Raw genomic sequence first — 18,760 nt, forward strand, 5'->3', positions numbered from 1 at the left:
GAAATGGTAGAATTTGTGTTATGGCAGTAAAACCACTGAAACCAGTGTTTGAGTAGTTTTCCTATAACCTGTACAGGATGCCGTAAAAATTATCCTGCGGTATTGGAAAGACATTTTGCAAAGCTGCTGACACTTCACCTCCTCAATAGGTGGCTTCAACAGGCTGTCTTTTACTTCCTGGTGTGGGATTATTACTGTTTTTGTTAATTATATTAAAAGACTTTGTTAATTTGACTTTCCATTATAGGCAGCTGAAGCACTCCTACATATTTAGGTCTGTGTTCTGATGGTTTCTCATGTAGGGCAAAATGCTGAGAATGCAATCTGTGTATGTATTCACAAAGTGCGTTTAGCAGAGCAAGTCTTCCAAATGGTCACTCAGACTCTGCCTGTTCAGTTAGAGAAGAGTCTACCTTCTAATATGGCATTGTGCTGCGGATGAGTGAGAGAGCGAGCATGTTGTGCATATTAAGTTTAGTATAGGTATTCCAGTTCTTTTGTGTATGTTATCTCAGTAATACATAGCCTGTGATATGGATTAATGGGTGGCTAACTTGCTTAAATAGAGGCTGTACTTGCTCCTTAAGGAATCCTGAAACCCTGACCTGTCGGGGTGTTTGCGAGAGAGGTGAGGAAGGCGGATGAAGACTATAAGCTAGAATGTTTTTCTGTAGATTGGGTAAAGTCTAAGGCATTGTGTACTGTGCATCTTGTGTCCAGATTATCATGAAAGTGGGAAAGCATTGGGTTATATGGGAGGATGACTGCATGTCCCGTTGTCGGGTGTGCTTACATTTGTAGTTCCACAGTAGTAAGAGAGTCAAAGGTGCCCTAAGCGTGGCTTAGTATCTTGGTGAAATTGTCAGTTTCAGATTGTGTCATGGTGTGCAGGCCACACATTGCTGTGAGATAGACAGCTGTAGAGGATTAACCAGCCTCTGCCACCTAAGGAGCTGAGTTCTCTTGTGCTCTACACTCTGATGCAACCTATTGTAACATATTTGTTGAGCTCTGTTTTGTTCTCTATAGTACAAATTTTGCTATTTTTTTTTTTTTGTCCCCAGTCCTCATTTTAAGACTAGACCTGAGGTTTCTATTGTGTTTGCCATTGTTTGCTTTGAAAAACGCACAATTTTTTTAATTCTAGACTAAATATTCTTGATACAGTGCTCCTCTGCGTATCGCCAGTTTATAGCCCATCTCTGCTGCCTATGTTGGTGTATATATTTATTTATTATTTTTTTTATATTTCATCTTTCATCCAACACTGATCATCTGTACACAGTCATCTCCCTGCTCGTGGACTTTATGGTAACGGCCCATATCTCCATGTAGGTCTGTGTAATACACTTTGATGCGCTATATTTGATAATTGGTTTTGTGTAATTATAATGAGGTATACTGGTTTGGGTTAATTCCAAAAAAAGGCATAATCTGATTCTCCGGTGACTCACTAAAGCTTGTAGGAGTCTGTACAAGCTGCAGACCAGTGCATTGACTTCATTATGATGCTACCCATGCCAGCGCACCCATATATCTAGGATTTCGAGCTGAGTGGTTCCTGAGCTGATCTCCCACCTCCTCGGGCTCCGTCGCTGCTGGAGTGGGCTCTCAACCCCCCCCCCCCCCCTTCCTCTCCCAGGCACCCGATTTGGCACTGCCTGTCCTGGGATGTCTTCCATGACAATGGGCAGAATCTCCTGTCCCATAACTGTCTCGGTCATCAAATATAGCACATCAGTGTCTCTGAGGGACAATAAAACCCACCACCATGCAAGCTGGGCGCAGCGAGGTTAGGGGTGTTAGTGCTACACAACTTTATCAAAGCTGGATTGAGTGTCCTCATTGGTTGGGTAGCAGACTGGAGAGCCCTGTAATACATGGGCCAGAGGTTGTGTGAAGCATAGAATAGCACAAAACGGAATTGATACCCTCCATAATTTCTTTATAAACAAAAAAATGAAAATCTAATACCTGGTTGTATAAAGAGAATATTGCTTTGCTGGTTGAACTGGAAGTAAGAAGCTGCATATCTTCCAATCAGCTGACAGTCTGGTCCAATAGCTCTCATAATGCTTTAAGGTTAATCCTCATTTCAGAAAGGTTAGGGAACAGAAGGTTAGAAGAGCACCTAGCGCACCCAGTTGTCCACGTTACCACAGACTGCACAAACATAACTCCTTTCCATGCTCCAGACTTGGCTAGGCTTGTTTACGGGGTTGTTCAATTGGTCAGAACCAGGTTGTAAAAGTATATTTGGGTGGCTCAGTGGTTAGCACTTCTGCCTCACAGCACTGGGGTCATGAGTTTGATTCCTGACCAGGGATTTATCTGTGTGGTGTTTGCATGGGTTTCCTCTGGGTGCTCCGGTTTCCTCCCACTCTCCACAAACAAACTGGTAGGTTAATTGGCTGCTGACAAAATTAATTCTAGTCTGTGTGTCATGAAATTTAGACTGTAAGCTCCAATGGGGCAGAGACCGAGGTGAATGACAAATATTCTCTGTACAACACTGCGTAACTGATTGCGCTATATAAATGATGAACATGTAATATATTTCTTTTATTTAAATGTGTACATGGCCATTTGTTTATGGCCCAGTAATGACAGGTGTCCGTGTTCTGATCTAAGCTAGAGGGTGCTCTGGATGTAAATAGTTTTACAGTGAAGCTGGACTGACTTGCTGGATTACAATATGCACAGGGACATTGCCTAGGATTACGTAATCTAAATGTTGGCGCACGTTCATTAGCTTTGTAGAGTACATGTGTCTCACTGGTGGTCGGAGATGATCAGCACAGTGTGTTTTCATTCTCGGGAATAGAGTAAAAGTGTCATTATGGTTTTGTGGTTGACTTCCCATCCCCCATCGTTCAGCTGCGGGGTGCACAATATAAACAGAGGAGAAGTCACAATACCCTCCCCCTGAGCCCTGTGTATGCGGAGCAGACGTTCTCGGCTGTGTTATGATTACATCACAAGTGATGTGCTTAGTGCTGTGTGAGGACATGTAATGACATGATATCTAGGTGTACTGTTGGTGACAGAATTGTATCAGGGCTTGTTATGCTCTTGCTACTTCTTAACAAACTCCGGCATATAGACTTGTACACAGTAGTGTTAATATTGTGCGTTCTCAGAGCCTGGTAAATGTGGTTTATCACTGATAGAAAAAATAATGCCAAATGCAATCATTAGTTACTAGCAGAACAATCCGTAATCAAGCTGCTAAAAAATTATTAAATAATCGGACCCTGTCTAATTTTAGGTTGACTGCCGAGAAAAAAAAATTGATGCTACCATGGTCAACTTTACAAACTTGTTTGGACCCATACGCAAGCTATCTGACAAGCATTCACTCTGCGTCAATGTTGCGTGCAGCCTTTGAGCGTCAGCTCTTGCTGCAGTATAATGGCGTTTTATAGGCGTGCATATTAGTCGTAGTGCCTGTTGCTGGATGGAAGCTCTTCCAGCTCTTTACTAACAATGAGGACCGTGGAAAAGGCTTTGTCATCACTTTTAAGAGGCGTACAAGCCCTTACTGTTATGACTGTATGGTAAAGGGGTGTATTTGTAAAGGCTACTTGTTGATGTATTTCTTATAGGACCACTGTAACCGACACACGCCAGCTCCTTGACACCTATGTGCAATCTCAGCAAAGAGGCAGATTCAGCTGCATTCTAGTCGTTTAAAGAAAACCCGCTGCTTTCCACCACTTCTCGCTCATTTAGATGAATCTATGACCTCATCGTGTGTTTATGCGTGTTTCCATTTTAACACATATTTCCACCGTCCAGAGTCCTTTTTGGTTCCCGATCCCCATCCCCCCCAATTAACAGAACTGTGGGCTTCCCATGCCGGTGGCCGCTGTAGTTTGCCATTACTCTTTCTAGCCGTTCTGCCGCTGGTATTCAGTCTGTGCTGCCAAAAGGGGGCAATGGAGATGCACTTAGCACCGTCTCTAAGTTGGTTGGTTACTGATGAATTAATGGACAGAGCCACGACTGTGCGAATCAGCACCGATGTTTTGAAATCTCTAGCGGTGATGCAGCCAATCCTGGGTATGGGGTCTCCAAATCTGTGATATCTTCTGTCATGGGACCACCACAGTTCTGATGGATTTGGGCTGGGGTAATGGTAATTATAAAAAACAAACAAAAAGAAACCCAAAAACTGTCTGGATGGAAATCCCTGTTAATTATTTTGTGCTTTAGGATGTAAATGTTCCACCCTGATGCACTCTGGCTTTACACGACATAGCATACAGTTATATGCCCTGTAATAGTGACCGCTAAGTTTTTGTTATTGAATGCAAATACATGACTAATCTGTAAACAGATGGTGGTGCCCTTTAATAAGTTTCACATGGTTGCAGTCCTCCTGCTTCCTAGAGTTGTTCTTCTAAATGCTACAGAATATCGGCCATCCTGCTCTGTCATTGGGTGAAGAGCACCGACATCGCATTGCTGTGTGTCTGGTTGTACATAGACAGAGGGGCCAAGGTTGGTTCTCTGTCAACTTAACATTTTTGCAAGTGTGAATGATACCAGTGCACTGTGTGGGGTCAGGGAGATGTGGTAGTGACTGGTTCTGAACTAGATGAACCACAGAAGCCAGGTCGTAGGTTTCTCTCTTCCTGGCTGCTATCCTTCACCCAATACCGCTTGTCTGTTGGTGCTGGTTAGTTTTGTGTTCTACTGCAGTGACTAATAAGCTGTCTTTATGTTTGGGCAGTGTTGCACCTTGTCTTCGTGGGTTCTGGATGTTTACAAATTGCTGGTGCTGTTTTGTGTTTGCTACATACACAATCCTCCTTCATGCTCTTGAATGTTGATGCGCATCTGGACTCTTCGTTTGTAAGGGCTTCCATAGGGCTGGATTAAATGTTACCCCAGACCAGTGGTTCCCAAACTGTGTGCCGTGGTTCCCTGGGGTGCCGCAGCAATCTCACAGGGGTGCCGCGGCCAGGGCCGGTGGTAAGCAAAGCAGGGGTCTACTTGGTAACTATTTTGGCTTAGGGATGCCTTAAAAAATTATGGAGACCCTAAGGGTGCCTCTAACTGAAAAAGTTTGGGATCCACTGCCCCAGACAAAATGTGTGTTCAGCCGAGCTTGTAACTATTCTTACAGCCCGGACGGAATTCTGAGACCACGTTTGATACCTCCGTTCACTGGTTGGAATCCGGAGCGTTCTTATAGGTGTAGTAAAAGTATTCGATCAATCACATTTAAAATTATACCCACAAAACTGTTGGTCAGGTTTCCTTCGGTATAACCACAATACAGATAGGCATTGGCTCCAGTGTGTGATGCTCAGATTTCGACTGTCGCATCTCTCAGATCCTGCAATTCTAAAGTTGAAAAACAATCATCTCCGTCAGTATTAACAAAGGAGTATCCCATTCTGATGAGATCTGATAAGTTTGATACATCTGTGGGACTGATATGGCTGATCCTCATTCCAATGCATGAAACAATTAGTTGTATGTCAGCCCATAGTTCTTAGATGTATAATCTGTCAGGGAACTTGTGGATGCATCCTAGGGAAACGCTTTTCTTGCATCGTGCTGTAGCTGTACCTTGTTTAAATGACCTCTGACCCTGTGATTTAAGCAATTGCAAAAATCTATTGTATTGAATGTACATAAAGGCGGACGGGTGAAGCGACAGCCGAAGAATGTTATTAAATTAGCTCTGAAAGCTGTACGTTGGGGAAATTCTGGATACCTTTGATTTTGGAAATGGTCCTAGAATAAGTTAATAAGGATTTTCTGACAGCAGCTGATTCTTACCTGTATTAGTTGAAGGATGAATTGAGAATAACAACAATCCTGGATTTTCTGGACAGAACAAACTTTCATGTTTAGCCCACACTACTTTCTCTCCTCCATCTCTTGTAGTTGAATATTTACATTATATTAATATTCGCAACATATAGATAGGCTACATCCCCTTGTAACACCTTACCCTGAGCTGGAACTTACCGCCTCTCACTATAGTTTTGGTTTAGTCAGTCTTGCTCCATGACTTGGTTTAAAGGGCACTTATTTTAACTTGTTTTAACAGAAACTTTTAAAAGTATTGACTTTTTTAATAAGAACTTATACTCTGAAAATGCCTGTTGAGAATGTAAACAAAAGTGTGTGCTTTGTTCTCAATGTTCAAATCATGTTCTCAGGGCCTTCCTGCAGCACAGCGTATATATGTCCTTAATGATCCATCCTATAGAACTCCTTTATATTGTACTATAACAAACGCTTGTCATCAATGACTACATCATTTTTTTTGGGAGAGTCCGCACCAGAACGTTAGACGAACTTTCATGGCTTTTATTGATTTCTGTTTGTTTAAAGCAGAGAGTAGTTTAAACAATGGCAGCAGCATTTTTCAATTGGGTCTATACCTGTTTCCCTTCAAATGTAACAGAGTTGGGTACGTACATACTGACGTTATCATCATAGGTCCCCTCCTCCGCATCTGTCTGAATGGTGGTAACAGTAGAGATGACTGATTTCTGTGGTGCAAGTAACGTGTACACACCGACACAGCGCAGGATAGACCTAGTGATAGCACCGGATGGGAACCACAGTGAACATATCATAGTGTACAAACCCTAACTGAAAGACAGAGCTTTAACTTCAAGTTTTTTTTGTAAAATTGTCCATGTTAGTTATGTTACAGTTTTACAGCATTGTTATGTATTAGAAACAGTGGCAGGAAAACGTGAGTATTTTTTATCAAATTACAAGTTTGTAAAGTTGACCATGGTAGCATCAATGTTTCGTTCTCGGCAGTCAACCTATAATTATACAGGGTCTGATTATTAATTTTTTAGCAATTTGATTAGTTTTAAACAGATTGTGTGATGCAGTCATTAGTAACTAGCGGAACAGATTGATGTTGCGGTAAGTGTAGAAAGACCTTTGTACAACGTAGACCGCTTGGTGAATAATTGGGCGCTATTGACGTAATTACTCCACATAAGAAGGTCTGTCTTCGGTTGGACAGCAGAGCTTGCAGGTGCACGTTACAGTGGCTGGGATGAAACGCCCACCCAATGGATTGCGACCACTAGGCTGTGTTCCGCTTTAACATTAGCAGCGCGGCAGCTACTCCCCGTATAGCGTGTGGTTGTTAGAGGTATGTTCAGGACAGATTGGCTTTATTCATTATTGATTTCTTCTTGGTGATCAGAAAAACCTGGGTCAACAGGCGATTAAACTTGTGTTGAACGTAGTAGACTGGATACTGGGGAAGTCATTGTAATACTCTATATAAAATGGGACTGTACATTACCGGTCTACTAAAGATGAGGACTCCTGTAAGGACTCTTTATAAAACTTGTTGCTTGTCTCTACTTCAGTGTAGAGTTCCTAATGAATCTGTGACTTTATTTTACCAATGTTGTTTCTTGGTAACAAGATCAAAAGATTTACAGGGCAGATGTTTCAAAGGTACTATAAGGTAGATATAGTTATCAGTTTTGGTAATAAAAGTACATTTTTATAAAATTTTAGTAATGCATATTGTAGTATGTGGGAGCTGCAGTTGTTATCACCATAGTCTTCATGTATGGTCCCTGCCGTGTTACCACTAATTCTCAAACACATTAAAATATGGCAAATGCATGGGAATGGAACAAGTAGGGATGCAAAACAAACTGCCCACAAGTGGTCACGGACTCCCTTTGGAATGAATTTTAGTGTTGCATGCATTATTAACGCATGTGAAATATACATTTCAAACGCCAATGGGCATGTACCCTTAGAAATATAGTTATGTCACTGGGCGCTGTTTTGTAAAATTGTTATGACTTAATATAAAATGTTGGATGCATGCGGGATGAAAGGGTGGGCTCAGTACGTTGTTGGCGGGTGTCCTTGTATGCCGTTTAGTGGGGAAGCTGCTAATTCCCAGAACGTTTCGTTTCAAAGTAATCTGTTATATTGTGTGTGAGAGAAGATTGATTTGTCATCCTAGAAGCTGTGACTCCTGTGTTTTACCATCTCTGTGCTGAGCAGACAATGTGTTTCTTGAATTGTGGCTGAGTTAGCAAAGTGCATCTTCATTAACAAGTCTTCCACCATTAATTATATATTGTGGGGTCTCAAATTCCATTCAAATTCTCCCTCATGATATTTAGATGTTGTTGGGGCCACTTTCAGCATTAAGGAGGTTCCTGCAAAACCCCACACAAAGCGACGCTGTATTTTAAAGCAATTAAATTAATACCTGTCTGTGTCTTAAAAGCAAAAACTATTCTGCTGACTCTGTTTTTGTAAATAAAAGCCACCAACTTTAGTCGGTAAACACCAGCAAGCTTAATTCCTGTAGTAGTTTGTTAAATGATTTATTAAAAGGGAAGTTCTCACTTTACTCATATTCCCCAGTTTAGTAGATTGGCTATTTACGTTTGCTAACATATATTAAGTTGATTTTTGATAGTCCAGTCATCTGAGCCCTCCGGTCCCCCTTCCTTCCCTAATTCACTGCAGTAGAACAGTCGCTACATCCTGTTTGTTGTATTTGTAACATTGTTGCAACAATGTTGCAGCTCCTCAGCCAAGTAGCTTTCTGGGGGGGGGGGGATTTAGTTGACTGCGTTACTCTCGAAAGTAACGCAGGTCTGCGCACAATTACTGTTCCTATGGTAGTTTTAACCCTGCAAGCAAAAATCTACATTAACAATTACTGTACTTACTGTAATGCGCACCATTACCGTTACTACAGTAATAGTGCGCAGGCCGTGTTACTTTCGAGAGTAACATGGCCAATTGAATTCCCCTCTTATTGTTACACAAGAGCTGATGAGAAAATAGACATTGCTGTTCATCAAGGAAAGCAGGAGAATGATTAGATAGATATATATATATATATATATATATATATATATATATATATATATATATATTTTGTTTCACCATATTTTGTGCGTAGATTCTAATCTTTCTATCTATAGTTTTAGCTTTTACTTGGGTATTGGCTATATGTCTCCATCCCTCAAATAAATAAGAGTGTTCAAATGTGATCTCCTTAAAGTTTCAAACCAATCTCTAACGATATTGTGGTTTAAACGTGCAAATGTTTTGGCCACTTTTTATTTACCTTATTGTAACACAAAACATGTTTTATTATTATTTATTGCTACGCTAAAAAAGGTTCTGCAGTGCTGTAGATCGGTTAATGTTGAATTTCTGTCCACCTCTGAGCGCTGTAAGAGATTCTCACAAACATCCAGAGTAACTGATTTCTTTCCCTGACGTACTTTATCCTGCTAATTGATGTACAGAGGCTGCTTGTGCCCCTGCTAAACAGACTCTCTGCTCCTTTGCAGGTAATTGAGCTTCCGTTGCAAGGGTCCTCACTGACTATCCCCCAGGATGAGTACTGCTGTATCGTGACCCCAGGGGCCCTGGTGAGTAATGCTGATGTGAAGCCAGGCTTAATTAAACAAACCTGCTTGAAAAGAGAAATGTAGAAAAGTAAGAGGAGGGGGGGGGGGGGGGGGGACAAGCCGAGAGCGGAAGTGTTTGGCCGTTTGGAGATGTTTAGCTCACTGAGCCGCTTGTCTAACCCTTTCCTACTCCAGGCTTTGGCCTGAGAGAAAGGGAAAAAGAAAAAACTGTTTTAATTGTTCAGAATCAGAACTGGTAAATCGGAGTGTAAATAATTACTAGGTAGAGCATGTTTACATAAGATCTGTATCAGGGCCAGGTAGCTTTCCCTGGGCACATCCAGGAGATGGGAGGTGCGTACACAAGTCACTTTACAATGTTTTATGCTGGTTGTTCGGTAGTTGAATTAATGTTTTTGTGCATTTAATAGAAAATTGTGTAGTTTCTTGTGCCTTCACTTGCCCTCTTTTACATGTAATGTAGTTTATTATATAGTGTTAATATTAAAACAGAGATAGATATATATATGTTGGCTTGAACTTACGCAAAAAACTGGACAGGAAACTGTTACCTATGTGGATATATAGAAGTCCTCACTTAAACACAATCCTTAATGGGGCTGACTCATTAAGGATCTTAACTTAAGAAACTTCTTATTTCAGTCTCCTGGACAGAACCATGTTACAATGCAAGGGGTGCAAATTAGTTTTCTGTTTTGCACATAAGTTAAATACTGACTGTTTTTTCATGTAGCACACAAATATCAACTTTAAATTTCAGTGTACAAATAAGCTATCAAGTATTTGTGTGCTACATGAAAAAACAGTCAGTATTTAACTTATGTGCAAAACAGAATACTAATTTGCACCCCTTGCATTTTAACATTTTAACATGGTTTTGTCCAGGAGACTGAAATAAGAAGTTTCTCAAGTTAAGATCCTTAATGAATCGGGCCCATCAACATTAATCAGCTGCCAGATGCCACATGATGGTTTTTTAAAGGGCCATTAACTCTAAAAGAAGTAGCCTCACACGAACGCAGCTTATAAAATTCACTAGGCGTATACTTAAAATTCCCCAAATGTTGCCTTTGCCTATAGAGGTTTGATACGTATATCGGTTACTCTGCTGCAGTGTTCTATTATCAGCTGTTCCTGGTGGAGATGTTTCCTTTATCGGACTGGGAGACGGGAAGTCTTGTTTGCATTGGGGGAAGATTCCAAACACACACCTCAAATACTTTCAGGTCTGAGAAGCTCTGAGCGTTTGCATCTATATTGGTGAATGTTGTTTGCTTTCTCCTGGTGTGTTTTTGTATTTTTTTTTCCATCTTGCCACTATTAAGACTTACTAGAAGTATACTGGTGTTTTTGTTGGCAATATTGGATTGATATTTGAGGTACAGAATAAAACATTATTTTTCCCGTTTTTGTTTTAGTCTGCTTAGTAATTTATATGGCAAGTTGAGCGTTGCTTGGATGGTGTTGTACTACTACATGTTTGTACATTCAGACTGCTCCTCCCTGGAGCACAGACAGGTTGGCATTAAGGTGAGGGTGATGTACAGTGCTCCGTCTCTGTGCCAGCCCCTGGCGTGGCTCCGTCTCTGTGCCAGCCCCCGGCGTGGCTCCACCCTGGAGCACAGACAGGTTGGTACTAAGGTGAGGGTGATGTACAGTGCTCCGTCTCTGTGCCAGCCCCCGGCGTGGCTCCGTCTCTGTGCCAGCCCCCGGCGTGGCTCCGTCTCTGTGCCAGCCCCCGGCGTGGCTCCGTCTCTGTGCCAGCCCCCGGCGTGGCTCCGTCTCTGTGCCAACCCCCCGCGTGGCTCCACCGTCGCTGTGACACCAATTTTGACTTGTTTTCAAAGCTGGGGATTTAGCACCGTATCCAGTGTTTCTGGATATTTTCGCTTAGTCATCAGTGTGGTGAGAAAAAGACTAATCAAACAGCGTAGAAAACCTAAGTAATCCCATTATATGTATAACAGCCGCAACAATCTGTCCTAAGCCAGGTTTAAATATGGGGTATTATACCCCCTACAGTAAATTATAAGGTTGTTGGTCACAGAGGAATTTCTGGACAAGAAGCCTAGATCCCCCAGCTGACTGATAATATCCTGTATCGCGTACATTGGGTGGTGAATTATGCTTTTTACACAATATTTACTAATAGACATCGGATTGATGGGCTCGCTGGTTGGCCGTGCGGGGCGGCCCCTTTTGGGGCTCGCTGGTTGGCCGTGCGGGGCGGCCCCTTTTGGGGCTCGCTGATTGGCCGTGCGGGGCGGCCCCTTTTGGGGCTCGCTGGTTGGACGTGCGGGGCGGCCCCTTTTAGGGGTCGCTGGTTGGACGTGCGGGGCGGCCCCTTTTAGGGGTCGCTGGTTGGCCGTGCGGGGCGGCCCCTTTTGGGGCTCGCTGGTTGGCCGTGCGGGGCGGCCCCTTTTGGGGCTCGCTGGTTGGCCGTGCGGGGCGGCCCCTTTTGGGGCTCGCTGGTTGGCCGTGCGGGGCGGCCCCTTTTGGGGCTCGCTGGTTGGCCGTGCGGGGCGGCCCCTTTTGGGGCTCGCTGGTTGGCCGTGCGGGGCGGCCCCTTTTGGGGCTCGCTGGTTGGCCGTGCGGGGCGGCCCCTTTTGGGGCTCGCTGGTTGGCCATTTAAATATTGTCAACTGTTTATACATATATATCGCCATCTTTTGTGAACTACATAGTAATTGTAGTGTAGTGACTGTAATATCTGTTACATACAGAAACACATTGTAATGTGTCGGTTGTCTAAACATAATGGGGGACTAAAAACTGTTCTACAGGTAATTGTGCAGAAAGTGGTGTTTTATAGAATGAGATTGTCAATTTTTGGTATGATTTTAAAAAGCAATCTGGTCACTTTGGGCAACACCTATACCGGCAGTACAGTTTCCATAAACATCCCCCAGTGTTGTGTTGTGTCTGCAGATACTGTGTATTATATTCCCAATCAAGCTGTCCAGCTGGAGGTTCTCTAAAAATGTGAAGGCCATCCCTACTTCCCCCATCAGGCTCTGTTGGATTACATTACTTTAGTGATATTCTGTTTATGATCATATATAACCTAACGCATAGTCCTTCCCATGAGCAGCCTGGGAAGTTGTACAATACGAAGGTGTTCAGCGATGTGTGTTTGTTCTGCCTTCTGAATTGTGCTGTGGTGGTTTCACATACCTGTACAATGTAATAGTGGGGACACGTGGACATCACTATCCTGATTACAATAGGAGCTGGAACACACAGAAACAGGCTTTCCACGTCTTTATGCTGTTACGTGAGTCGTATGGTTTTAGCACTACAGACACTCAGCGGCATAGTCCGCCTCACTCTATGGCTGGAGTGCTTCATATACATAATAAATGACACCGTTAGGAATAGCTGTTCCCCAGGGAATTTGTCCGCCGCCTTACAAATAAACGTTGATCTGGTTATAGTGGCCCGCTGTTAGGTAACCTGTTGCAAGAACTTTCCCCCGCCTGTTTTTTATTTTCCCTTTATATTTAGTGTAAGTACTAAGACATGCATGAAATCAGAAATAAATACCCTCTGTCTGAGAGCTGTGTCCCCCAACGCAGGAGTATGGAAACGCAGGGGAGACACCATCTAGGTCACCCATGCTCTCCAACAAGCAGTGATCACTTGTAATAGTGATATATCTGTATCTTACAATGCACCATGCAGGGACACCCGGAGAAAGGACCTTATGACTGGATGGGCTTACTGCACCACCTGGTCTGTTGAGAGAAGGATGAAGGGATGTTCTTCCTGCACTGTTTATCTTGGTTTCCTTCTCACCGTCAGTAACCGACTGCTACTGACCAGCGTGCCACCAGACACTCGCAGACTGCAAATACCGACTGCGCAATAGTTGTAGGATAATCTTGCTGCCACCACTGGGCTCCCTCATGGCACCAACATCCGCTTACTTCTGGGTAGCTGGGTTCAAAACAGGACAGCCGGGGAACAGATTAGAGTGTAAGCTCTTATCTGTTGGTCACAGGATACAGCAGGCTGTAGGTGTCGGGCACAATCTACAAGCAGTGATATTTAATGGCTCAAGGGGTCCTTGCAAGGACCATTACACACTATTTGAAAGTACTAGTGATCATCCAGAAGTACAGATAATAGAATACATTACATGGTCAAACAGAGCTCTTTATATACTGTTTCTGGCACACGTTGGCAGGGGGTAAGCCAGCCCCCATTTCTACTCCCCTTTTCCACAAAGTTTTGAGATATTACATTCAATGATTATCATCAGGTTGTAATATGTTCTCTAAACTTGGATTTAAATGAAATTTAAACTTAAAATTTACATCAATCTGTAGTTTCCTAAATTGCTGTTAGCCTTCCTATCTCTTAAGATGAAAGTGTAACGACCACCTCCTGTGCACTCAGGCTAAAAGAGGTCTTGGTCACTCACAAATGAAAAGGCCTAATTAACTTGGGATTGCCTTTCTTACAAAAACACATTTCCTCCAACATATGCTTACTGCATCAGAAATCAGTACATTTCTAATACAAAGATAAGTATATTTGCAATGACGCACATCGGCGCGTTGCACAACTTTTTTTTTTTTTTTCTTTTTTCTTAAAAAGTTTTAAAAATGAGTCCATAGCTCCCCACCTAACTCACCTACTGTGAGTGACACTGAAATATATAGTATGGGTGTCTCACAGAATTAATGTTTGCCAACCCCAACAAGAGCGGCTAAAACTGTGTCTGGGCCATCGCTTACAGATGTGAAAAGAAATAAAACCATTATTGCATATATAAAACGTCCTCTGTGATGTTGGGCCTACAGAACGATTGTCTGGTTTACTCCGTGTATACGTTACCTGGTCTATATTATGATGTCTGGGTTGGGAGATGTCCACAGACCTGTGTGATCAGTCCTATAGTGCTGCTAGTGTTATCTTCTGGGTCTATTGGCAGCTATGTCTCTTGTAAATCCTGTGATATTTGGCAATATTACATGGTGTATGATTTACCTAGTAATTAAATTGTTGTGGTTATGGGAGATGAAGCCGTCATTGGCTGTGACTGTACTGAGCTCTGGAATGTATGAATCATCTGATTGCCAGTGAAATGTGAATGGGGGAGATATGCAGTGTCCTGGAGGTTGAGGTAGAACTGGTTCCTTGTACCTACCTAGCAATTAGAGAATAACTCCACCCAAAACTTAAAGGGAAGTTAACTTTCTTTTTTTTTTTTTCAAAGAGCTCAATTGTACAAAAAGGAAGAGGGTCCTGTATTGGTGTATCCTTGTAGCTCTTTGGGAGAGGGTATTGTGCTCACAATGACTTCTGGCCAAGAGTACTTGGGATTTATTAACATAATACCTTCTTCTGTGGCTCCATTAATCCAGTTCCTGTTGCTACTTGTCCTGACAACCTGCCTCAGACAGCCGTTGTCGAGGCCCCTCCCCTGTGTACGTTCTACTCAAATAATCATTGAAGCCCTAACCAACAGGGAGGTAGGGGGTTGGTGTAGGTATGTAAAGCCAAGGGAGTGGCTTGATACAAGAATTTTATTTAATGTTTATTGGTCCTTTAACCCAGAGCTGTGAAGTCTGTACGTCGAACCTTCGACTCTGACTTCTCTATTTTACCACTGACCGTCTTCATAAATGGTAAATGTACGCTATATTGGCGAGAACAACTTTACAGTAGTAGAGTGGGTAGAACACCGTAAATCATCAGCATAAAATATATTTTATTAATGTTTCTGAACAAAAAAACAGTGCTAAATTGCTTTGAAAGTAAAGTATTTTAGCACAAACATGGGATATAACTTCTTAGACTATATACATTGTAAGACTAACAGAACAGGACCATAATAAGCTGTCCTCTGTTTACAAACATTATATAATTCTATTACCAAAGGCTTTCCTATAAATATATGTAACTACTGCTCTACGGTGTATGGTAATTCTAATAGAACGTGGAATAATTACTGAAAAATAAGATCTCTTTAATCAACATTATCAATAGGGCAATTAGACCACAAAATATGTTTACTTGAGCAAAATACGGTTACTCAGTGTATTGTAACTATAAGTATATGTAGTGTATAACTTAGTATTTTTCATAGATCTATGAAGAGTTTGTCCCCAGGAAAAGAATAACTTCAGTCAAATCCTCCTTCAAATCTGATCTTATTATTCGAAGAGTCGAGAACAAACTATCATCATCACCATTTATTTATATAGCGCCACTGATTCCGCAGCGCTGTACAGAGAACCCACTCACATCAGTCCCTGCCCCATTGGAGCTTACAGTCTAAATTCCCTAACATACGCGCGCACACACACACACACACACACACACACACACACACACACACACACACCAATTAAATAGCAGCCAATTAACCTACTAGTATGTTTTGGAGTGTGGGAGGAAACCGGAGCACCCGGAGGAAACCCACGCAAACATGGGGAGAACATACAAACTCCACACAGATAAGGCCATGGTCGGGAATTGAGCTCATGAACCCAGCGCTGTGAGGCAGAAGTGCTAACCACTGAGCCACCTTGCTGCCCAACTATTAACTATCAACACGAACTGTCGGTGGCAAAGCGATAACCACCAACATCTCTGCCAGTTTCTTGATATAAGGGAACGGCGTATGACGCTGGTGGTTTTGACAAACGATCCAATGTTTCGATTTCTTTTACTGCAACATGAGAAATTACATTGAAATGTATTCATATTGTCCTCTGTGGGTTGTGAGGAGGTATCCAGCCTGTCTGCATTGTATGCTCCTTGTGATCCAAATATTGGTGAAAATGAAATGCTTCCTCCGTTGATGAGGGGAGATCACGGCAGCAGCTTCCTGCTCCTGACATTCCTGCAGCCCATTCGTCCCGACGACTGTCTCCATCGGAGCATCGCTCCCCTTTGTCAGCTGTTGATCATCCAGCAGAATCCGGTGCATTGGGTCTACATAAATAGCTGCCAAAATCATCTTGGCAGCTACAGGTTTTCCCCCTCTTGTTTTCAATCAACAGAACAACCTTACCCTGCTGTGCTTGTCTTTGTTTTGGTTTTTGTTTTTCTTTGCTTTCTCCTCCTGTCGTTTTGCATTTTTATTTTGTAGCTGGAGTACTTATTCCCCCAACTCCACCCAAAATTGCCTCCAACTCCACAGCCCTGCTTTAACCACCAACAACACCTGGGGTTTTTTGAATACTGTTATTTATCAAGCACCAACATATTATGCAGTGTAGTATTTTACTTTTATTTATTTTTTTAATTATATATTTGTTTTAAATTGCATTTTAGGTAGTAATTTCATAATATCCTGCACAAATTTATTATCGTATGTTTATTGTGGTTTTATAGCACACAAAGGCACACAGGGCCGTTTTTTGTCAGCAGAAACAGAGGGGAAGGTCTAGAGGAAATTGGTGTGCTGGTCGTAATTGAACCATTAGCCCCCCAATGCTTCTGTTTTGATTATTTTTTATTTTTTTTGTATATAGTATCTAATCAACAGTATTTGTGGAATTAAAAACAAACTAAACTGTCATAATGAACACATCTGTAATCAAAATAATGGATTCCACAATTATTGTGCAGATCACACGATTCACAACTGTTTGGTTCGATACTGCCGGAGTGTGTACGCTGTCACCATGATGTTTTATAGTATCAAAACACACCATCGCTTGATATGGTTTTATAAACTTCCTAAAAGTTACTATCAACGATGGAACGATGTCAGGCAAATGCGGCAGTGTGTACACACACACACAATGTGGCAGTGTGTACACACTCGGGACCAGCAGTGTCCATAGATCTCTATAGAGTGCACAGAGTCACACTCTTTTCAGCCAATGGTTATGAGAGATGAAGATCACAGATCTGAAGGTAAATCGTGTAGGTGTGTGTGAATCTGTATGCTCATTGGGACTTTCAGTTGTTTGGTGATATCGTTACCGACATTGCATGCCGTAAGATAGCATAGGTGTGCACCCAAGTTTATGCCGTGGTTTGGAATAACTTACAAGCTGTTAGATTTATAGGAAATATGTAATTGCATTAGAAAACGGCTGCACCGTATGTATTTATGTAACCAATGTAGTATGTTGGATGTGTACCATGATCCTCCTGGGCTCCGTTCCCTGTAATTTTACTTGCTGGTGTGTTTGCTTATTGTATTGGTAAGACCAGGGTTACGGAGGTTGGGCTGCAAAACTTTAATTCTCTGACAAAGAGGCTTGAGACAGACTCGATTACTGTTTGTTTATAACTGGTCTTGGACGGGGAATACGCACATATTGGGAAGCTCGTGTTCATTTGCTTGACTCGCAACGGTGCTGCAATTACTCTCCAAAGAACAATATGTTACGAATTAACCAAGACGTTGGAGACCGCTGAACGTGACACATGGGATAAGGTTTATATTAAACAATAAAGAGTCAATAAGAGTGTTTACCACAACATTTGTTTAAGCCATTAAACACCACAGGGTTAAATCCGCCTCTTGTTTGGCCTCTGTCCGCTGACACGCTGACATTGTAATGGTTGTGTGTTTTTGCCCCCTCTGTTCCGCAGTGTGCCCTGGCTATGCACAGCATTCCCTCTGCAGCGAGAGACACATGTCCGAAGAATGCTGGAACTGCAGGAGGGGAGAACCCACTTCAACAAGAAAGAGAGAAACAAAAAGGAGAAGGACGAGCAAAAGGACAGCGCTGACAAAGGCACTTCGCAGAAAGCTCATTTAAAGACCCCCAGCCCTCCAAAGAACTTGGCAAGCCCCACCGCGTCTGTGACCGCGAGCTCGGGATCTCTGTCAATGCATTCCAGTAACGCCAAAGTGCGAAACTCCCCATCAGGAAACACACAGAGGTAGGTTGTACCCCCCCCCCCCCCCCCCCCCCCTGTGCCCAGATCTGCCGGGTGCTGGCTGGCACCGATACTGTGTACACAGATATTACCCTGCACAAACAACCAATAAGTGAAGTCTTAATATATAAAATCCTCAGGTGTTTACTATAATACTACTTAAGTTAAACTCTTACTGGCCTATGCATCGTGGCTTTATTGTCATCATTGGTTCTACAGATTGAATATTGGTTCAGCCCACAAGATATCCACCGCCTCTAATAGTGACGTAGGCATATTTTAAAAAGCAAGTTGACCGCCTATCAAAAAGATAATGTATGTGTAGTAGTTTCCTTGCTGTGGCTGGAGATTGTTAATGTTGTAGCAAGCTGCTGTCCTGTTATCAGGAAGCATTTTGCAATCTGTCTAATAACAGGAAGTATGCCATGCCTAGAAGAATGCTTCCCCCATGATCACACCTGTGTCTCAAATATTGTTAGTGTTTTTTTGTT

At 42.5% G+C, this 18,760-nt stretch overlaps 1 protein-coding gene across 5 annotated transcripts in view; it reads left to right on the forward strand.

The window, feature by feature from the left end:
* Positions 1–18,760, forward strand: part of BCL9 (BCL9 transcription coactivator) — a 184,403-nt gene that overhangs the window by 147,934 nt on the left and 17,709 nt on the right. For 4 of the 5 annotated variants that reach the window (XM_075197318.1, XM_075197319.1, XM_075197317.1 and 1 more), the window contains 2 exons: positions 9,336–9,416; positions 17,979–18,272. In XM_075197318.1, the coding sequence (XP_075053419.1) occupies positions 18,034–18,272 (239 nt within the window). In that variant the 5' untranslated portion in view covers positions 9,336–9,416; positions 17,979–18,033. The remainder of the gene's footprint in view (positions 1–9,335; positions 9,417–17,978; positions 18,273–18,760) is intronic. The other variant, XM_075197320.1, reaches the window with a different exon arrangement.

The sequence above is a fragment of the Mixophyes fleayi genome, chromosome 2 (assembly GCF_038048845.1).
Source record: "Mixophyes fleayi isolate aMixFle1 chromosome 2, aMixFle1.hap1, whole genome shotgun sequence".
NCBI lineage: Eukaryota > Metazoa > Chordata > Amphibia > Anura > Limnodynastidae > Mixophyes > Mixophyes fleayi.